The sequence below is a fragment of the Oncorhynchus mykiss genome, chromosome 3 (assembly GCF_057628025.1).
Source record: "Oncorhynchus mykiss isolate SJ-2025 chromosome 3, ASM5762802v1, whole genome shotgun sequence".
NCBI lineage: Eukaryota > Metazoa > Chordata > Actinopteri > Salmoniformes > Salmonidae > Oncorhynchus > Oncorhynchus mykiss.
Genome location: NC_143024.1, coordinates 43,883,173 through 43,906,660, shown reverse-complemented (window position 1 = coordinate 43,906,660; position 23,488 = coordinate 43,883,173). Strand labels below are relative to the sequence as shown.

The following is a 23,488-nucleotide window of genomic DNA, read 5'->3' as shown; positions in this document are numbered from 1 at the left end:
TCAATGCCTATTCAAGCAGACAACCAAATAAGCTAATGACAAACAGTAAACACACTAATCAAGCATGCTAATAAATAGACTTATGGGCTCTATCTGGTCTCTTCAGTTGGACAAAACATAGTGTCTCATAGGGATTCACATCTGGACATATTTAATCTGGGAGACCATGTTTACTGTGTGACAACAAATACATTCAACGGGGTGATAGGCTTATTCAAACGCGCACAAATCTCTCTGAGTGGAATGCTGTTTTGACATGATCCTTATCCTTTAAACCTCCTAGTATCAGTGGTTTATCTATAGTACCTATTAGAGGTCGACCGATTATGATTTTTCAATACCGATACCGATTATTGGAGGACAGAAAAAGCCGATACCGATTAATCGGCCGATTTTTAAAATGTATTTGTAATAATGACAATTACAACAATACTGAATGAACACTTATTTTAACTTAATATAATACATCAATAAAATCAATTTAGCCTCAAATAAATACTGAAACATGTTCAATTTGGTTTAAATAATGCAAAAACAAAGTGTTGGAGAAGAAAGTAAAAGTGCAATATGTGCCATGTAAGAAAGCTAACGTTTAAGTTCATTGCTCAGTACATGAGAACAAATGAAAGCTGGTGGTTCCTTTTTAACATGAGTCTTCAATATTCCCAGGTAAGAAGTTTTAGGTTGTAGTTATTATAGGAATTATAGGACTATTTCTCTCAATACCATTTGTATTTCATATACCTTTAACAGTATAGCTTCCGTACCTCTCCTCACTCCTACCTGGGCTCGAACCAGGAACACAATGACAACAGCCACCCTCGAAGCAGCGTTACCCATGAGGAGCAAGGGGAACAACTACTCCAAGTCTCAGAGCGAGTGACGTTTGAAACGCTATTAGCGCGCACCCCGCTAACTAGCTAGCCATTTCACATCACATCGTTACACCAGCCTAATCTCGGGAGTTGATAGGCTTGAAGTCATAAACAGCAGAGCTGCTGGCAAAACGCACGAAAGTGCTGTTTGAATGAATGCTTATGAGCCTGCTGCTGCCTACCATCGCTCAGTCAGACTGCTCTATCAAATCATAGACTTAATTATAACACAATAACACACAGAAATACAAGCCTTAGGTCATTAATATGGTCGAATCTGGAAACTATCATCTCGAAAACAAGACGTTTATTCTTTCAGTGAAATACGGAACTGTTCCGTATTTTATCTAACGGGTGTCATCCATCAGTCTAAATATTCCTGTTACATTGCACAACCTTCAATAATATGTCATAATTACGTAAAATTCTGGCAAATTAGTTCGCAATGAGCCAGGCGGCCCAAACTGTTGCAAATACCCTGACTCTGCGTGCAATGACACAATTTCACCTGGTTAATATTGCCTGCTAACCTGGATTTCTTTTAGCTAAATATGCAGGTTTAAAAATATATACTTCTGTGTATTGATTTTAAGAAAGGCATTGGTGTTTATGGTTAGGTACACGTTGGAGCAACGACAGTCCTTTTTCGCGAATGCGCACTGCATCGATTATATGCATCGCAGGACACGCTAGATAAACTAGTAATATCATCAACCATGTGTAGTTATAACTAGTGATTATGATTGATTAAGTTTAATGCTAGCTAGCAACTTACCTTGGCTTCTTACTGCATTCGCATAACAGGCGGGCTCCTCGTGAGGCAGGTGGTTAGAGCGTTGGATTAGTTAACCGTAAGGTTGCAAGATAGAATCCATAAGCTGACAAGGTAAAAATGAGCCGTTCTGCCCCTGAACAAGGCAGTTAACCTACCGTTTCTAGGCCGTCATTGAAAATAAGAATGTGTTCTTAACTGACTTGCCTAGTTAAATAAAGATGAAATAAAGGTGTAAAAAAATATATATTTTAAATCGGCAAAATCGGCGTCCAAAATTACCGATTTTCCGATTGTTATGAAATCTTGAAATCGGCCCTAATTAATCGGCCATTCTGATTAATCGGTCGACCTCTAGTATCTATTGGATAAGGACTAGGGACTCAGATCATCCGATCTAAGTTGGGTAGAGGGAATATAGTATAGCTCTGCTATTCTCTTCTCAAACTCATTAACACATGCTGTAGAGATTCTCATGATGAACAATGAGGCACTCCTGTGTGTCCGGTGTGGAAAAATGCATGCAGCATTTAATCACATGCAATGCGATACGACAAAATTACATTGGCCAGATATATTCATCTCTCCACACCTTCTATCCTGTTTCATCCTGTTGCACCTATGAGTGACATGTGAGCAGTCCAGTTCAAAGTAGTCCAGTTTTAATCTGGATCCACTTCTCTGTTAGTCAGCTCACCCATCTGGAAGTTATTGGGGAGTGTTGTTGCTATTGTCACATCTAATTCATTACAGTTCTTGCCTATTGCCTTCTGTTGGTTACATGCTGGTTAGTATTCATTCAACCTGTCACACTGACAAAGCGGGAGGTACAGGAAGAGAGGGAGGCACAGGTCCAAAGGGATGCTGGTGTGAGCCAATCCAAACAACAGTCACCCCATACACAGTTGTGCCATCTCAGTGTCTTTTGTTGGCTGTTTAGTCTCTCTGGTGCTGTGGAATACAGGGAACACATCCATAAGGAAATAGTCAGGGACCCCAGCCATGGACGCACGCACGCACGCACACACACACACACACACACACACACACACACACACACTGTTTTGTATGTATTTTTCCTTGATATTACAGAATGGCTAGACTGCCAGTTCCTTTGCGGCCAACAGTATGTCACTCGTTTCCTCCCCCCTTCTTTTATTATATGAGAGAGAGAGAAAGCAATACTGATTGTGACTCAAATAATAGCACCATTCATTACAGGAAGACCGCTTCAGGGTTGTGTACTCTGAATCAGACCGATGCTTCAGAATTATAGGGTCATTTCTATGTACAGTGCATTCGGAAAGTACTCAGACCCCTTGATTAATCCACTTTGTTACATTACAGCCTTATTCTAAAATGGGTTCAATTGTTTCCCCCCTCATCAATCTACACACAATACCCAATAATGACAAAGCAAAAACAGTTTTTTTGAAATTTTGGAAAAGTTATTAAAAATAAGAAACTGACATCACATTTCCATAACCTTTCCGACCCTTTACTCAGTACTTTGTTGAAGCACTTTTGGCAGTGATTACAGCCTGGAGTCTTCTTGGGTATGACGCTACAACCGTGGCACACCTGTATTTGGGGAGTTTCTCCCATTCTTCTCTGCAGATCCTCTCAAGCTCTGTCAGGTTGAATGGGGAGCATCGCTGCACAACTATTTTCAGGTCTCTCCAGAGATGTTCGATCGGGTTCAAGTCCGGGCTCTGGCTGGGCCACTTAAGGACATTCAGACACTTGTCCTGAAGCCACTCCTGTGTTGTCTTGGCTGTGTGCTTAGGGTTGTTGTCCTGTTGGAAGGTGAACCTTCACCCCAGTTTGATGTCCTGAGCACTCTGGAGCAGGTTTTCATCAAGGATCTCTCTGTACTTTGCGCCGTTCATCTTTCCCTCTCCTGACTAGTCTCGCAGTCCCTGCCGGTGAAAAACATCCCCACAGCATGATGCTGCCACCACCATGCTTCACTGTAGGGATGGTGCCAGGTTTCCTCCAGATGTGATGTTTGGCATTCTGGCCAAAGATTTCAATCTTGGTTTCATCAGACCAGAGAATCTTGTTTTTTATGGTCTGAAAGTCTTTAGGTACCTTTTTAGAAAATTAATGTGCCTTTTACTGAGGAGTGGCTTCTGCCTGGCCACTCTACCATAAATACCTGATTGGTGGAGTGCTGCCGAGATGGTTGTCCTTCTGGAAGGTTCTCCCATCTCCACAGAGGAACTCTGGAGCTCTGTCAGAGTGAGCATTGGGTTCTTGGCCACCTTGCTCAAGGAAGCGTTTTGACGGTTCCAAACTTCTTCCATTTAAGAATGATGGAGGCCACTGTGTTCTTGGGGACCTTTAATGTTGCTGACATTTTTTGATACCCATCCCCAGATATGTGCCTCGACACAATCCTGTCTCGGAGCTCTACAGATAATTCCTTCGACCTCATGGTTTTTGCTCTGACATGCACTGTCAACTGTGGGACTTTATATGTGGCTCACCACCTGGATTCGGTCTTGTGTAGCTGCATTTGAAATTGTGTTTTTTTTACATTAAAAGTAGAGGATACATTAAAGTATAAAAGTATTAAAGTATATCCTACATTAAAAGTAGGATAAAAGTAGAGACTCAGAGCTACAACATGGTATATCATACTTCATTGTTGAGGAACAATGGGAAAGTTATTCTGCTTTGAAAGTTGATAAACTCGGAAAATGCAATTTTGAGAAAATGGCCTTTGATTGTTTTGGTATCTAGTGGTATCTTTGTCTACACTCATTCAGCATTGTTCACACCCTCTTAAGCTTTAGCCACACCCATCTTGTTTCGCCCTCGGAGTGTTCAGAGCGCACACTTGATGCTCTGACCGATGATTTGTTTACCTATGGATAACATGAAAACAGCCTAACCAGCTCTGCTGGCAACAATTTCATAATGCTTCTTTGCAGACGTTTACTGACACCGGCCATATCCAATGTGTGATGTACACTTTATCTTAAGACATGTAGCTAGCTAGGTAAACAGTGAGCCTAACTAGGTAAACAAAGTGTAAGATCACACATGTATGTTAGCTAACGAGGCAGCGTGCTAATGTTAGCTAGTTAAACAACAAGGAAGATAGTGCCAAATCATGTCGTTACTACCCTGCATGCATAAGCTGGGAGCTAACCATTCAGGTTCATTGTTAGCTAGCTAACATTAGGCGCTAACTAGCGAAGCAAACAGCTGTGGGATGCCAATAATAACGTCAGCTAGGGAGTCAGCCAGCTGTTAGCTAGCTAACAGTATACTTTAGCTTGAAATTAAACCACTTTTTGTCAAGATATTACACCAAAAAAAATGTAATATCTGAAAATTTAGCTAGCTAACGCTACACTATCTTACCCGTTTACATCATCATGCATGATGGACTCGTTTCCATGTCATGGATACCATGCCACAGTTGCCCTTAGTTTGAAGATGTAATCTGGAGACAGGTGTTTTTTCCATTTCTTTAGCTATCATAATCTAATTCCAATGATTTCAAAACTTGATCCTCCAGAGAGTGCAGAGCAACACTTAGCTATGCAGCTCCACTACTAGCTCCACGTTCGACAGTATTACCAACACAGCTCAAATAGACAAAAGACTTCAAATTTCAAATGGTGTCAAATGAAAGCCAAGAGCTTTTTCATTTTTTACATTTTTTATAAATGAAGACCTACATACATTTTTCACCCTCAAATTAGGAATAAAGCAAAGGCTTTGATTTCTGGTCAAACAGATGGAAAAGGGGTCTTAGAAAACATATATAGAAAAAGTCTTAAAAGGTATTCTAAATACATCAAAACTTCAATAATATTGAAGTTAAGTCCCTTGCGAACTAATATCAACACTTCTATTTAATTTTGCCTGAATGACCTGCCTTCTGTTTTATTGCCTAGTGTCGTGAAACTATGTTAGAAAAACCTCACCTACTCTATCTTTAAGATACAGTATTTAAAAATATATATATTATCATGAGGACGGAAAATGAAAGTTCACAGAAGTAACAAATAAAGGTAGACCTACCAATTAGTGCTTTTACTGATAGCAATTTTGTTTATGATGGGCTCCCGAGTGGCGCAGCGGTCTAAGGCACTGTATCTCAGTGCTAGAGGCGTCACTACAGACACCCTGGTTTGAATCCAGGCTGTATCACAGCCGGCCGTGATTGGGAGTCCCATAGGGCGTCACACAAATGGCCCAGCTTCATCCTGGTTTGGCTGGTGTAAAATGTGTTATTATGTTACAAAATCCGTAAAATCTTTAACAGAATGACTGCAATTAAATTGGCTAAAATAGGAAAATATAGTAGTCACACACAGTTGGTTCACATGTTACTGTCCTTCCACTGGCATACTGTTATGTTCAGCTCATAATTGTGAAAACAATCTGGACAACCGCTCGCTCTCTCTCTCTCTTTTCTCCATCACTCTTTTCTCTGTCTCTGTCTCTTCTCTCTGTCTCGCTCTCGCACTCCTTCTCCTCTCAAGTTAATGTCACCTCTTCCGGCTCTTACTGAATAGTTGAGTAGAGTATAGGTCAGTACAGTACTCTAGAGTTTAGTACAGTAGAGCACACTACAGTAGAGTACAGTATAATTTACTGTACTGAACTCTGCTGTGCTGTACTGTACTCTATTGTGCTCTACTGTAATGTCTAAACTTGTGTAACATAGACGTACGTCTATGATTGGTTCAGATTTGGTCTGGTCCGTACCAACCAAATTTGGTCTTGTTTGGGTTTGGGGAAGAATAATAGTCAATGTGTTGAATAATACCCAAACAGTCAGGTGTTAATCCACTTCTCTTACTGTAGTTCAATAAGCAAAATATTTTTTTTTCAAACTCAAGGTGTCATCATATTTGACACCCCATTATTTTCGCAAACATCTTTGAATCTTCATTCAGAGTAGATATTTAACAAAGATTTTGGAAAACTTCATAACATAAAAAACTGAGGGGGATTTTACTGTCATTCTGTTATGAAACTAGCTTGTTTTTGTTTGGCATACGTTTTAAAGTGAGTCTCAGCATCATTGTTTTTCCATGGAATTGCCCATATTCAATCATTTACATGAGGATCTCATTACTATCATTAGTTATTGTGTGGTTTAAGGGAGAGTTGTCTCTGTCCATGAGAGTGGAGCAGAGGTTGCTGTGAAATATGCTCAGATTTTGTGCCTCTCTGTCTTCAGTGTAGCCTGGGGGCTCTGTGTAATATTGAAGGAACCCAGGGGACTCTAAAGATGGGATGGGGTTGGGTTATGTTGAAATTGAACATGGACCGTAACTGGAACATTTGACAAAGACCTGGCAGTTTTTCCAGTGGCATTTCAATGTCAGATCAGCAGCTAAACAGTGATATTTGAGCATTGGTTAGTTGCTACTGTGGACAGTTACTGTATGAATTAGAGTAGATGCTAAAGTAAAGTCATGCTGATGGAGGTCTTAATTAAATTACTTTTACTGGGTCAATAGTTCTGCAGTGATCATGTTTTTGTAATGCAGATCTGTCAAGCAGTGCCTGATGAGTTGAAATATTATACAACACCAGGTGTGACACAGTACACCTGTGCTGCTGCAGGGGAAATGGGATTTTATTAATGTGATTGGTCCCGATTGTACCTATTCACCCTGTTGTGATATAGCAGAGATTAACACTGATAGAGAAGGCTGTCTTCTCCATTGTCACAGCCCAAATTTAGAGTGGGTTACTGTTTTCGTGTCCTCCCACTATTCCCCCCAAGCCTGACCGGGGATAGCTCTTATACGGGTGTGCGAGATGGCATCTAGCCTATACATTTCTGTGTGTCGATAAGGGATCTTCCTTCCTTAGTTTTATCTTCCATTTCCACATGACTTGGGATTTCTGGGATTGCTCTGTATGTCTATTACTCTATCCCCCCCTCTCTAGCTCTCTCTCTGCCGCCAACTCACCATCATTCAAACTCTACTTGTTACAGTAATGAGTCTGAATGACAGAGTTACACTGTGATTGGTTGCGCTATAATGAAGCGGATGCCAGTGCCCTGCAACCATTGGCTGAGTCATGGTGAATGAGAGGACTGTGCAGTGCAGTGATTTGCAGAGGCACAGTCCTCAGTGAAAAGCTGGCTTTAGGCGGAGGAGGAGGGAAGAAGGGAGGGGCTTCCCACAGAAGGATATTCCTGTACACACAAGGTGTGTGTGTGTGTGTGCATGTGTATTTGAGAGGGGACTCAAACACAGCAGCCTCTCCCGGCAAGCAGCACTACAGAGACCGAAAGAAAGAGGGCAAAAAGAGGGAGACAGAAATTGGGCAGTTCTTTAGCCTGCAGAGGAGTAGCCAGGACTCACAGACACTTGCAAAGTCAACTTGAGGCAAGAGGTACACAGTAGGAGCTGAACCGAGAACTGGCATCAACATCATCACTGTCATCAACATCACAGAGAACTGTCATCAACCATCAACAGCAGGCCAGAGAGTCAGAATGGAAGGCTACAGGTCCATTCAGCAGGAGATCATTTCTCTCAAAGGTACTTTCTGTCTGGACTGCGGGCAAACTTTACTTTGTACTGTCACTGCAGAGTTACAGTATACTTGTAACGGGGGAGTTTACAGAGGAACTCTCTGTGTGTTCTTCATTGTACTTAACCAGGGACGGGACGGGACGGGACAGACAGACAGACAAGACAAGACCATACCATACCATACAACTCCATGCACAAGGACTACTTTTAACAATTTCCACAGAAAATTTCAGGTACATTCCAGATACAAAGTTTGGTAACAGAATGACGACACAAACAGCACAAACCGGCAATCTGTTACCAAACTTTGCATCTGCACTGTTCTTAACATTTTCTGTGGAAATTGTTAAAAATAGTCCTTGTGCATGGAGTTGTATGGTTTGTTTAACTTTACAATCATTTGTCTTTTGTTTGACATACATTTTATAAGTGAAAAATCTGTCTCAGTTGTCACAGTTGTCACAGTTGTCACAATTGTCACAATTGCCCATCACTCTGTTACTGTGGAATTGCCCCAAAGCAACATTGATTTTGTTTTTTAGGCTGTCTGTGAGGAAGGGGTGTCCGGCAATGCCATTGTTTTCAGAGCAGTGGGGGAAGAATATCTCCCAGCTCAGACATTTACACTGAGCCCTTGCATGTGTGTTTCAGAGAGAGAAAGAGAGTGTGTGTTTGTGCGTGCGTGTGTGTGTGCGTGTGCGAGAGAGAAAAGATTCAAGGCAAGAGTGTCTGTCTGTGTCTCTTAAGTCTGCATTGTTTGTATAGGAAAGCTACAATGTCTTTGCTTCGACTGACCTGTCACCTGACAGACAGCTGCAGTCCTAGAGGAGTTGTGTAGAGTATGGAGTAGTGTGCTGACGTGTGCCATGGTAGCACTAACATCTCAACTTCATATTTCCTATGCACACCCATCAGGCAAATCTGACCTGCACGTTTCCAGCAGTTAGTACTACCACAGCTACTCAAAACCTATGAATGAAGCATTTTAGAGATTTGTATTGTCTTTTCTAAACATGCTTGGAGTAGCCAGTCAAGTTTTGGCTTCTAAATCATGCCACTACAGTTTCTGCTGTCATGATGTAATGACGGACATGTGACTTCATCAGCAAAACAATGCTAAGGCTGTCGACCATGTAGACCAACATCTATCTACCACCATTTATTTTTAATATTTTGAACAGGGAAAACTGCGGGAGAATTTAGCATGACCATAGCCTAAATTACGATTGTTTTGATGAGGATGACGATGAGGATGGTGTTGTCCACGTCCAAGTCATTCAGTAATAATCCTGTTGAGCACCAGACAGTGGTGTGACTTAATGATGTCATGACGGGCACTCCTTGACCCTGCTACCCGGCCAGCAGAGCTGAGATGACATATCACCAGGGAGTGTGAGAGCAAAGAGTCTGGCGTAAGCACTCCTCTCAGCCACTGTGTTCGTCGGAAGTCCCGGATCAATCGCTCTGTATAATTCCAGACATGTCACTCACTCTCTCTGACGCCCCGTCCCTAGGCAAGCCTGTTAACACTGACGCGCTAATAGAACACATTGTGTCTCGCCACGGTGCTACATTTGGACAAGGCCTACTGATACATTTTAGATGACACCTTGTCATCAATGCCCATCGGTCAGATGGAGGAATTCGCAGTCATGGCGAAGAAGCAGGTAGGAGTGGCTAGTTCTCGTTCAGCACTGGGATAGAGATCCAGGGCGAGTTAGTGATACGCGATCTTGATCAGTCTTAAGCCTATATCCTTACTTGTGTGTTTGTGTGCGTTTACTGCGTGTGTGTGTGCCTGCACGAATACATTGGTGGGTGTGTTTGTGTATGTTACATTGTATATAACATGTGCATCAGTGAGTGCTGGAAGAGGGTGCGTTGCCAGGAAGTGGCTCCTAGACGGGGGATTCATCTCATCTCCCCCTTGATCACCAACCCAGCAGCCTCTCGTATATCAGCTCTCCAGACCTCCGATCGATTTCAGTCTTAGCTGGAGTTCCTGGTGGAGATCTACAACCATATAAACCCACTGTAGCCCTGCTGCACGGTGAACCACACCACTGTACCAGAGCCATCTAAATATATAGCTCTGCACTGTACCGTATGATGAATAGGAGCTTTATGGTTGGCCTGAGGAAGAGGGAGAGAATATACAGATTCTCCCTCTGGTCTTAATCTGATGCTGTCATAGTATCTTGTAGAATATATAGACTCCCCATGAGGGATGATGCCAGTGTGTGTTTGAGTGTTAAAAATGCCAGGGTATCTTGGAACCTAAAATAGAGTATTGATGCTTTGGACTGTCTAAAAAAAAACTCCCCACATTTCTGGGTCAATACCAAGTGAGCAGCGGACTGCAAGGTAAAGCATTTGCTTGAGGAAGGATGATCAGCTCATGTGCTGGATGAGCCACTCCACTATTTGATAGGCTGTGAATTTCTGAAGAAAAACAAAAGCCTTCAGCGGTATGGGATAGGTTTAGATTTAAACTGTCCAAACTCAGGCCATTAAGCCACTGCAACGCAGCGGAGCATAGAGCTGGTGAGACCCAAACACAGGCCATTAAGCCACTGCAACGCAGCAGAGCATAGAGCTGGTGAGACCCAAACACAGGCCATTAAGCCACTGCAACGCAGCGGAGCAGAGAGCTGGTGAGACCCAAACTCAGGCCATTAAGCCACTGCAACGCAGCGGAGCAGAGAGCTGGTGAGACCCAAACACAGGCCATTAAGCCACTGCAACGCAGCGGAGCAGAGAGCTGGTGAGACCCAAACTCAGGCCATTAAGCCACTGCAATGCAGCAGAGCATAGAGCTGGTGAGACCCAAACTCAGGCCATTAAGCCACTGCAACGCAGCAGAGCATAGAGCTGGTGAGACCCAAACACAGGCCATTAAGCCACTGCAACGCAGCGGAGCATAGAGCTGGTGAGACCCAAACACAGGCCATTAAGCCACTGCAACGCAGCAGAGCATAGAGCTGGTGAGACCCAAACACAGGCCATTAAGCCACTGCAACGCAGCGGAGCATAGAGCTGGTGAGACCCAAACACAGGCCATTAAGCCACTGCAACGCAGCGGAGCATAGAGCTGGTGAGACCCAAACACAGGCCATTAAGCCACTGCAACGCAGCGGAGCATAGAGCTGGTGAGACCCAAACACAGGCCATTAAGCCACTGCAACGCAGCAGAGCATAGAGCTGTGAGACCCAAACACAGGCCATTAAGCCACTGCAACGCAGCGGAGCATAGAGCTGGTGAGACCCAAACACAGGCCATTAAGCCACTGCAACGCAGCGGAGCATAGAGCTGGTGAGACCCAAACACAGGCCATTAAGCCACTGCAACGCAGCGGAGCATAGAGCTGGTGAGACCCAAACACAGGCCATTAAGCCACTGCAACGCAGCGGAGCATAGAGCTGGTGAGACCCAAACACAGGCCATTAAGCCACTGCAACGCAGCAGAGCATAGAGCTGGTGAGACCCAAACTCAGGCCATTAAGCCACTGCAACGCAGCGGAGCATAGAGCTGGTGAGACCCAAACTCAGGCCATTAAGCCACTGCAACGCAGCGGAGCATAGAGCTGGTGAGACCCAAACTCAGGCCATTAAGCCACTGCAACGCAGCGGAGCATAGAGCTGGTTAGACCCAAACACAGGCCATTAAGCCACTGCAACGCAGCGGAGCATAGAGCTGGTGAGACCCAAACACAGGCCATTAAGCCACTGCAACGCAGCAGAGCATAGAGCTGGTGAGACCCAAACACAGGCCATTAAGCCACTGCAACGCAGCGGATTATAGAGCTGGTGAGACCCAAACACAGGCCATTAAGCCACTGCAACGCAGCGGAGCATAGAGCTGGTGAGACCCAAACTCAGGCCATTAAGCCACTGCAACGCAGCGGAGCATAGAGCTGGTGAGACCCAAACACAGGCCATTAAGCCACTGCAACGCAGCGGAGCAGAGAGCTGGTGAGACCCAAACTCAGGCCATTAAGCCACTGCAACGCAGCAGAGCATAGAGCTGGTGAGACCCAAACACAGGCCATTAAGCCACTGCAACGCAGCGGAGCATAGAGCTGGTGAGACCCAAACACAGGCCATTAAGCCACTGCAACGCAGCGGAGCATAGAGCTGGTGAGACCCAAACACAGGCCATTAAGCCACTGCAACGCAGCGGAGCAGAGAGCTGGTGAGACCCAAACACAGGCCATTAAGCCACTGCAACGCAGCGGAGCATAGAGCTGGTGAGACCCAAACACAGGCCATTAAGCCACTGCAACGCAGCGGAGCATAGAGCTGGTGAGACCCAAACACAGGCCATTAAGCCACTGCAACGCAGCGGAGCATAGAGCTGGTGAGACCCAAACTCAGGCCATTAAGCCACTGCAACGCAGCAGAGCATAGAGCTGGTGAGACCTAAACTCAGGCCATTAAGCCACTGCAACACAGCGGAGCAGAGAGCTGGTGAGACCCAAACTCAGGCCATTAAGCCACTGCAACGCAGCAGAGCAGAGAGCTGGTGAGACCAAAACTCCGGCCATTAAGCCACTGCAACGCAGCGGAGCATAGAGCTGGTGAGACCCAAACACAACCGAAATGAATGAACGCACGCGCACACACTGAATAAAGGGTGTTGCTGTCTAAAGGAAACACCTCTGATTACACAGGAAATGTTCCAACTGCATGTGTGTGTACTTTACCTCCCATCTACTGTGTGTGTCAAGAAGAAGTAATGGAGAAGAATACTGTTAAAAGGTTTTAAAAAAAACAAGGTTAATATGCCTCTCAAAGATTAGGTCTATTAGAGAGAGAGAACTACAGTAAATCAGGTTTGACTCCAGGAAATATCCTGGAATCCCTCCGATTTCTGCCTAACAAGCGGTTTTATTTATGTCGTACCATAAATGAACTGAGATTTCCTCTGTGCCTGAGGCAAACAGTCCTTTTTGGATCTAATGGGAGTATTAGGAATCATAAATAAAACATGTATAAACTCTTGCCTTTACCCTAAATTGAGCAAAATGGCATATCTGCATTGCTTCCAAGTAGCCTTGGCACACTGAACCTCTCACAAGCTGTAATTAGTGTATGGGTAAGGCTGCATAGGGGGGGGGGGGGGGATTTTTACCAGTAAATTACCAGCATTTTTGTAACTTTTATGCAATTATCACATATTTAATTACCTCTTTTGGGTACTTCAGATTATCACGGGTGTTTAATTATCTTTGGCCCCCCTGTGTAAAATATATATTTAAAATGTATTTAGCTAGGCAAGTCCGTTAAGAACAAATTCTTAATTACCGTCATTGTCAGCTCAGCCATTCGATCAGGGCAACCTTTCGATATAGATATAGAGATATATATATATACACACAGTGATACGCAAACGTGATCATACATACACACACACAATCTATATTACATGATTCCATGTAATTTCATAGTTTTGATGTCTTCACTATTATTCTACAATGTAGAAAATAGTAAAAACAAAGAATGTAACTATTCCAAAGAATGTAACTATTCCTTCCGATTCCTGTGACCACTGACAACGCTAGAAATATTGTAAATGCAGTTGCACTAGCTGGATTGGTGCCACAGATAGGATGCTTTGCTCACGTTAATAATCTAGCATCTCAAAAAGCAATGTCAGTGATTCCAATCTCTCGCCTCCAAGCAAAGATCAGGAAGGTGGTATCCTTCTTTCATAAAAGCACAACTGCTGCACATGTTTTCAAGACAGAACAGGAGATGCTGGAGCTGCCAAACCACAAACTAATCCAAGATGTCCTTACTAGATGGAGTTCAAGCCATGACATGGTTGAGAGATACCTTGAGCAGAAAGTTGCAGTGTTTTCTACACTGTCTGATCAAGCTGTGAGGAAGAATGTCAAAGATATTGTGACTTTGTCTGAAAATGACATAAGACTAGCAGAGGAAGTTATCAAAGTGTGCAAACCTCTCAAAACAGTCACAAGACTTTCCATCAGTTTCCATGGTCCTGCCTATGAAAGACAATGATCCTGAAATCCATGGTGGCATCTGATGAAGATGAACCCGCAGTAAGGGATGTGAAGACTGCTATCAGAGTTGACCTGGAGCCTAGATATGGATCCCCGGTTCAAGTCCCTGCTGCACCTGGATGCTGCTGCTTGTCTGAGAGTCTACAATGAACTCACAGAGGAGATAGTGACCAATATACAACAGGTAATGTATTTATTTTTTTAATGAGTGATTTAACAATTAATTATAAAGTAATAATTGTAATTGTCATAATAGTGTCTGATTATATATTTCAAACAACAAATCACATTTTTAAAGCCACTTCAAAGATAGTAATTTTCATCTAATTTAATTCTTTAGGGTCAAGCCACAGATACCGCAGGAGCCAACCCCTCTCCAGAGACGGCAGACGACAGGGGTTCTCCTCCAGAAAATAAGTCTGCCATGGCTGAGCATTTTTGGGGAGTTGTTCACGACCCAGGAGCAGGGAACCAAGTCAAAGGTCAAGGTCATAGAGGAGGAGGTGACCTCATACAGGGAAGTGGACTGTATTCCTCCGGATGCTGATCCACTTACATTGTGGAAGACTAAAGGGTTAGTATACCCTCATGTTGCCATGTTAGCAAGGCGCTACCTGGCTGTGTCTGAGACCTCTGTCCCTAGCGAGAGGGTTTCCTCCACAGCGGCTGACATTGTTACAGCAAGCATTATCTGTGCTCACTGCAGATAATGTGGATAGACAAATCTTAAAGAAAAACTTGAAAATCTGATTTAAAAAATTATTATTATTATAATTAACCAGTCTCAAGTGGTCCTATTTTGTTTAGGGCACTGCTATGTGACTCAATTTTTCAATATGTTGCTGGACTATACACTTTTGTTGTTTTTTAAATTACAATTGTATTGTTTTATGATATAAGGCACTGCTGTTTTTTGTATGTTTCCCTATGCTGCTAAAAACCAAGCCAACCAATGTTATTTATTGTTATACATGGGAAATAGAAAATACATTTTCTCAGGTACATATTATCTTTGTTTAAGACACTGCTATGTGACTTAATTTTGATATATGCTGCTGGACTATGCACTCTTGTTGAAGTTCTGTTTTAAATGACTATTTTATTTCATGTTATAAGGCAGGCACTGCTGTTTTTGATGTCCCTTTGTTTCCATATGCTCCTGGGAACTCAAGCTACCAATGTTTACTATTATAATAAATGGAAAATCTAAATACAAATGACATATTTCTCAGGCGTTTATTTTGTCGATGTACCGAAACCGTACCGAACCGCGACACCACTGTACCGTATCGTACCGAACCGCGACACCACTGTACCGTATCGTACCGAACCGCGACACCACTGTACCGTATCGTACCGAACCGTGACACCACTGTACCGTATCGTACAGAACCGCGACACCACTGTACCGTATCGTACCGAACCGCGACACCACTGTACCGTATCGTACCGAACCGCGACACCACTGTACCGTATCGTACCGAACCGTGACACCACTGTACCGTATCGTACCGAACCGTGACACCACTGTACCGTATCGTACCGAACCGCGACACCACTGTACCGTATCGTACCGAACCGTGACACCACTGTACCGTATCGTACCGAACCGCGACACCACTGTACCGTATCGTACCGAACCGTGACACCACTGTACCGTATCGTACCGAACCGTGACACCACTGTACCGTATCGTACCGAACCGTGACACCACTGTACCGTATCGTACCGAACCGTGAATTTTGTGAACCGTTTCACCCCTACTTGACGGGCATTGACTAATAACAATTGAGATATCTGAGAGAGCCACGTGAGTGAGAGGTGCTTTGGAGCATGGTGATTGGCAGCCAGGAGAAGGGAATTATAATTATTATATTCAGCTCGAGGGCACAACGGCCAGATTTTATTTAGGGGGCATTACGGCAACTCAAGGGGCCATGGCGTCACACAAGGGGTTTCTTGCAGTGCCTGCTACTGCCTTGCGCAGTATATTGTATTGTTTATTTTTTTGTCAGTTTATTTTTTATCAATAAAACATTTTGTTTTAAGGTTTGGGTCTGGACCAAAAACATCCAAGACTGAGGCCCCTGAAGCCCAGACCTAATGACACTGCTGGATTTTTGGTAAATTACTGGTAGCTTTGCAACCCTATGTGAGGGGGAATCCCTGGGCCTTGCGTGAGTGGCATGCAGGGAGGTACTCCACATACCCTGACTTCCTGAAGTTCCTGCACTCTCATTTCCTTGGCGCCGAGGTCAGTCAGACCAAGAACTGCAATGCTGAACTCCTGGTAACAACAGAAAACATAAACAACAAGTGTGTTATTTCGCTTGTACTTACCTAGTGTATACACTATCATGTAGGTACAGTACGTGTGCCCATGCCTGTTTAGTCTGGATGTTATTGTTTATGATTTGATATATTCCAATGAACCAGATTTCATGAAAGAAGGGAACGGAGGCCCTACTAGAGGGCCCCCTCCCTACCTCCCCACACTAGCCTGCTCGAGATGGCGCAATGAGTCCTTACCAGGCATCCTACCAGGAGGGGCTGAAGAGGCCCTACTAGAGGGCCCCTTCCTTACCTCCTCGCACTAACCTGCCAAAGACATTTTGACCCAACCCCGCCAGGTGTGATACAAGGACGAGTTGGGGAGACCCTGCTGGAGGGCCTCCCCCTTACCTCCCCATACCCCCTTGTCAGAGATTATTCGACATTCCCCTAATTGGTCATTATAATGATAAAGGTTAAGCTCTTTGATTAGCTATTTTGAAATTATGTTTCTTCTTAGCCGTGAAGCTCTAACTGCCCTCATAATAATATATGCTATTTAGCAGACACTTGTCCAAAATACAGTGCAGTGAGGCTATACATGTTATGGTCTCAGTGGGAATTCAACCAACAACCCTGGTGTTGCTAGTGCCACACTATTACCAACTGAGCCACACAGGCCCACAGTCAGTAACAGTACTGTTAGCTCCATGTGATTGTGGGGAGTGTTTGCGCTGGGTTGTGCCCTCTCACTGTGCTGGACTAGTCCCTGAATGGCAAGCAGGGTGGCATCAAATACCTCAGCCTCTTTCAGAATCCAAGTGCTGAGACTTGACCTAGTTTTGCTGAAAGATGTTGGCGTGCCTAACCCCCTCTCGCTATTGTATGAGTCTAAACTACTCATAATGCCATTTGACTAGACTTTTAAAATCAATCAAACACATTGGTTGAAACAATATGTTTGAGTTAGTTGAAGTCATATACTTTACTGAGCATAGGCCTTGAATGGGTGTTACTTGTGTAACATGTGTGTAAAGCCATAACAAAATGTACAGACAAGTATCAATATGCAAGGAGTTTGGGATGGTTATTTCCCCCTCACAGATGTTATTCAACTTCAGTAGAGTTGAGTGTAGCCTATGATCTTTAATGTGTCAAACTTCATCAGAGACCACGTGAACAGAGTGCCATGTCAATAACAGACTGACCCTGGTCAAATTACCACCAGTCTGATGATGATGATTACAGGGCACTGTTAGACATCGGTCTTACACTACAAGTTTGACTTTTCAGTCAGACTTCAAGATGCACCACAGTAGGATATTTGAGGAATGTTGGCTCATTTTTGCATTTTTATTTAACCTTTATTAACTAGGCAAGTCAGTTAAGAACAAATTCTTATTTACAACGACGGCCTAGGAACAGTGGGTTAACAGCCTTGTTTTGGGGCAGAACGACACATGTTTTCCTTGTCAGCTCAGGGATTCAATCTAGCAAACTTTTGTTTACTGGTCCAACACTCTTAACAACTAGGCTACCTGCCACCCCTAATCACAGCCAGTTGTGATACAGCCTGGAATCAATCCAGGGTCTGTAGTGACACCTCTAGCACTGAGATGCTATGCCTTAGACCACTGCGCCACTCTGACAATAGAGTGAGAGAGGGGTGTGTGTGTGTGTGTGTGTGTGTGTGTGTGTGTGTGTGTGACTATGTTTGACAGTGTTATTTTACAGATGAGTCAGCTGTCTCCTCCACACACCTCCTGACTCATTAGGAAAGACACAAAGGTGCGAGGACAGACAGCTTACCAGCAAGGCATGTTCTGATTGGCCTTTGGCCAGGGGACTGGGGTTCACATGACCTTACTGGTGGTCCATGCTGACCGCACAGTTTGTTTGTTTGTTCCAATTGTCTGCTATATCTCTTCAATAAGTCTTCTTTCTTGATTTCCCTGTGTCTTCTTCAGTTTCATCAGTGTTGAGATGCTGTAGGACTCCTCCTGCAACATTCTTCATACTCAGGAATGCAAAGTACAGATTAACTTGACGTCATTGATCTCACTCGTTGCTGTAATTGTGGAATCAGCAATCACAATTAGTGGAAGTTAGTGGAGCAGCTAGCTTGCTAAACGTGGTGGGGATGCGCCTGTGTGTGTGCTGCTGTGAATACAGTACTATGCTGTGTCTACTATGTGTCTGTGTATATACATGTGCAGTGCCATCAGAAAGTATTCTTATCACTTGATCTGTTCTATATCTTGTTGTTACAGCCTGAATTCAAAATGGATTCAAATCAATTTTCTTTCTCACACACAATATCCCATAATGACGAAGTGAATACGTTTGTTTTGTTATTGTATGCAAATGTATTGAAAATTAAATACATAAATGTCTAATTTACATAAGTATTCACACCCCTGAGTCAATATATGTTAGTCACCTTTGGCAGTGACTATAGCTGAATCTTTCTTGGTAAATCTCTCTAAGAGCTTTCCACACCTGGATTGTACAACGTGCACATTTTTAAAATAATTTTTATTATTCATGCTGTAGACAGCCATTTTCAGTTCTTGCCATAGATTTTCAAGCTGATTTAAGTCAAAACTGTAACTAGGCCACTCATGAACATTCAATGTTGTCTTGGTCAGCAACTCCTGTGTATATTTGGCCTTGTGTTTTAGTTCATTGTCTTGCTTAAATTGTGAATTTGTCCTTCAGTGTCTGTTGGAAAGCAGACTGAACCAGGTTTTCCTCTAGGATATTGCCTGTGCTTAGCTCTATTCAGTTTTTTTTATCCCCCCCAAAACTCCCTAGTCCTTGCCAATGACAAGCATACCCATAACATGATGCAGCCACTACCATGCTTGAAAATATGAAGAGTGGTTCTGTGTTGTGTTGGATTTGCCCCAAACATTCAGAACATAAAGTTGTTTTTTTTTCCCAATTTTTTTGCAGTTTTATTTTAGTGCCTTATTGCAAACAGGATGCATGTTTTGGAATATTTTTTTGTTATGTACAGGCTTCCTTCTTTTGATTTTTTAAAAACATTTATTTAAATAGGAAAGTCAGTTAAGAACACATTCTTATTTACAATGACGGCCTACACCGGCCAAACACGGACGACGCTGGACCAATTGTGCGCCGCCCTATGAGACTCCCAATCACGGCCGGTTGTGATACAGCCTGGAATCGTACCAGGGTGTCTATAGTGACGCCTCAAGCACTGAGATGCAGTGCCTTAAACCTCTGAATAACTACAATGCTGTTGATCCACCCTAAGTTTTCTTCTATCACAGCCATTAAACTCTGTAACTGTTTTAAAGTCACCATTGGCCTAATAGTGAAATCCCTTAGCAGTTTCCTTCCTCTCCAGCCACTGAGTTAGGAAGGACGCCTGTATCTTTTGTAGTGACTGGGTGTATTGATACATCATCCAGGGTGTAATTAATAACTTGACCATGCTCAAAGAGATATTCTATGTCTTTGCGAGGCATTGGAAAACCTCCCTGATCTTTGTGGTTGAATCTGTGTTTGAAATTCATTGCTCGACTGAGGGACCTTACAGGTATGTGTGGGGTACAGAGATGAGGTAGACATAAAAAAAATAATAATTATTGCACACGGAGTGAGTCCATGCAACTTATTATGTGACCTGTTAGTAACATTTTACTCCTGAACTTATTTAGGCTTGTCATTACGAAGGGGTCGAATACTTATTGACTCAAGACATTTCAGCATTTTATTTATTTTTTCATTTGTAAAAACGTCTTAAAACATAATGGGTATTGTGTGTGTATGTGTGTGTAGGCCAGTGACCCAGTGACACAACCTTTGAATTTAATCAATTTTATATTCAAACGGTAATGCAACAAAATGTGGAAAAAGACAAGGTTTGTCAATACTTCCTAAAGGCACTCTCTGTGTGTGTGTGCGTGCGTGTGTGTGTGTGTGTGTGTGTGTGTGTGTGTGCGCGCGTGTTCATGGACTCAGTGAATCAGATTCTGGTGAGAGTTTTGAAGGAGGAGACACAACAAAGACAGGAAGGAAAAGCCGCAAGAGTTTTTGTTGTTGTTGAAGAAATTGGAAATTGTAGCTGCTTTTATGAAATCTGATATCAGATGAAAGGGAAGTATTCTGTACATGGGAGCTACTGTAAAGCTACATGCCCCCTTGTGTGTGAAGTGGCTGTTTGCTTGATTAGTATGAGCCTGCCTCAGTCTGGGCAGAATGAAAGGAATTCTACAGGAAGACATGGATAGTCTGGAGCTTACTCCTTTAACTAAAGATTTACAGATGCTGTATCTTAATTTGATCATCTTGGTGTTGCAAGAAATGCAAACGTGTAGTGTATTCAAGGTTTCAAAAGGCTTCTGTCAGGTCCACTGTCACGCCTCTGATTGAGAACCCCACCCGGCCAAACACATAGAAATAGAAAATCATAGAACATATAACATAGAACATGACCAGACCATGACCAGACATAAAACGCTCTCTACGGTCAGGGCGTGACAGTGGACCTGACAGAGAGAATGAAATGTTTTCAATGTTTTGGCAATTGATTGTTAATTATATTGAGCTTTGTAATTTCCATATACAGATATCTTGGTAAAAGGCCAATATCGGCCAATAATATAGGTGAACCGATATGTCGCTCTAAATAAGATGGGGATTGGGGAAGAATTGCATTGGAGAGCAGAGGATTCAAATGAGCCAACTGGAAGGGGAGATTAGCCTAGGACTAGGTGGTCAGGTTAGTACAGAATGAGGGGGCCAAGTTTGTTGTTTGAGCCAGGACAGCTCGGGATTAACAGCTCATGAACAGGACATTGATTTACTGTAATGTTCTATCCGAAGGCAACACCCTTTGCAGGGCAGTGGCCCTGATCGACATCTCATTACTCTTAAGTTATTTACCCAAGTGTTTGGCTTTCCCATTGATCACTGATGGTGTGGTGGCAGTCAGAATGTAACAATAGCGCTTTGGTAGATGCTTGACTCACTGGGAATGGTTAATAATCAGTGAGCAGACAGACAGGCAGACAGAAGAGCCCATCGATTCCTCCGCTCAGCTGTCAGTGTCAGGAGGGGGGAAGCGTCACTGCCTGCTCTATCAGGGTGAACCGGAACGCCCTGTTCAGTTTTATCTGATCCATTCCTATGTCTAGTCTGAGAGTCCTGGAACCACGACAGTCACCCTGTGATTTATCACTGATGATTGCTATCATACTCTAGTCGGCTGGCTACTGTATACTAGCGGAGGTGGCTACAGTATTTTGGTGTGTAGAACGATGGCTGGGTGGCTGCTGGTCCCATTGTCTGGTATTGTTTACGTTTGCTTGTTTTGGTGGGGCGGTGAATGGGATATCCCATCCGACGGTTGTCCTTCCCAGTTTATCCCAGTTACTTCATCTGGGGATCACATCAAACACTCTGGCCTTGATTCCGAGGGCGATGTTGGTGTGTGTGTGTGTGTGTGTGTGAGTGGGTGGGTGGGATATGGAAATTCTGCCTTAGATATCATAACACTGTCCCTGGATAACCTCTCAAGGATAGCTTCTATTGAATGATCTCTTATGTAGGGGGATTTTAAAAGCATTTCAGTTGGCCTGAACAGATAAGGTTGAGAACCCTTGAACTAGTTGGTAATAACAAACTGTTAAGTGAATATAGCCATTGTCAGCAATATCCTATTACTGTTGAACAAACAATGCTGACTCATGCACTCATAGAGCTTTATTAGTTCAACTCAACATTTCCAAAATGTCCCCACATGGAATTCAGACCTGAATTCCTGTGGTTTCACGTCAATTTCCAATTTCCCACAACCACTCTGCCACACCAGCGCTACAAGCTTCCTCAAAGCAGGACATTCCTTTAACATGGTCATCACTGGTAGGAAATGCATCACAGGACTGGTTTCCACCTCTGTTGTCCAGCTACTCCCAGTGATTGTGAGGCCCAGGGGAGCAGTAGACAGTACAGTAGATAAACATAAGGCATGTCCCTCCACAGCTGCAGGTTAGGGCTTTCCCTGGGTGAAGTGTCCCTCTGCTGGTGGTTAATATGTGATCAGGACAGAAGCAGAAACAGGGTGCAGCTAGGTTTTACTCATTAGTGCACACCGTAGCAAAATGTTTTGCCACGGAAAAGGGAGAGATTTGTTTGGTATTTTGCAAAAACATTTTTTTTTTAATGGGAGATTACAATAAATGGAATTGGACAAAAACGACAAACATTCTCCGCGCTTTTCTTTTTAAATCGCCCACAAAACAAACAGTCACGTCCCTCACCTCCGTAACAATCACATCCCTCGTCTCCGTTAACCCCCCCACTCCTAGCTGGTGTTACTAAGATTAGCAAAAAAAGATGTGTCTCCGTTGTCTTGGTGTGGAGATACAGTTTCACTCAGCTCGATGGTCACCTCATTTGAGGTCAGCGTTTGCGTACGGCTGCAGTCATACTTAGCTTGTGTTGTGCATACACACAGTGTACCATTAGGCCGTGATAACTGTAAATGGTTAACTGTGTGCACATAGCGTCTCTAGCTGCTCAACACTGCACCTTTTTGAACTACACCCACCACCGATAAGCTACACGTGTAGCAACGCAAGGCGCACACACACACACACACACACACACACACGGCACACCTGCGCCACGTCTGCCACACGTTCTTTAGTGTTACAGCGACTTATCACTGCTGATGCTGACGCGCACTACACCTCTCTGCTTTGTACTTACTCAATATAAACGCTGCACAAAGGTCAAGAAACAAGGTCTAGCCCCAACCCCTTGGACTTACGTAGACTTGTATAGATCCTAAATAATTGGGTGGGCACAAGCAATATGGGGTAAAGTATCCTTTTAGTTTTACTCGAGGGCAAGGTGGAGCTATTAACCATATTCCCCCCCCCCCCCCCCCCCCCCCCGCTCCGTCAGTAGGGCTGGCAGAGGGCCATGCCACTGAACCACTCTGTCACTGTGCCAGAACACTTAACCACCTCGACCCCCCCGCCTCCATG

At 43.7% G+C, this 23,488-nt stretch overlaps 1 protein-coding gene and 1 long non-coding RNA gene across 12 annotated transcripts in view; one reads left to right on the top strand and one right to left on the bottom strand.

Moving 5' to 3' along the window:
- Positions 1-23,488, top strand: part of LOC110518458 (plectin) — a 184,698-nt gene that overhangs the window by 37,896 nt on the left and 123,314 nt on the right. For 2 of the 10 annotated variants that reach the window (XM_090229335.1, XM_090229322.1), the window contains exon 1: positions 7,738-8,174. The exons of 6 other annotated variants lie outside the window; for them this stretch is intronic. In XM_090229335.1, the coding sequence (XP_090085461.1) occupies positions 8,129-8,174 (46 nt within the window). In that variant the 5' untranslated portion in view covers positions 7,738-8,128. Of the gene's footprint in view, positions 1-7,737; positions 8,175-23,488 lie in introns of those variants that run through there. 2 more of the 10 variants (XM_090229334.1, XM_090229318.1) reach the window with 1 other exon arrangement.
- Positions 14,199-23,488, bottom strand: part of LOC149984554 (uncharacterized) — a 153,479-nt gene continuing 144,189 nt past the window's right edge. Inside the window, exons 3-4 of one of the 2 annotated variants that reach the window (XR_016494633.1) lie at positions 16,405-16,482; positions 14,199-14,336 (exon numbers count right to left, since the gene is read on the bottom strand). This is a non-coding gene — a long non-coding RNA (uncharacterized LOC149984554). Of the gene's footprint in view, positions 14,337-16,360; positions 16,483-23,488 lie in introns of those variants that run through there. The other variant, XR_016494632.1, reaches the window with a different exon arrangement.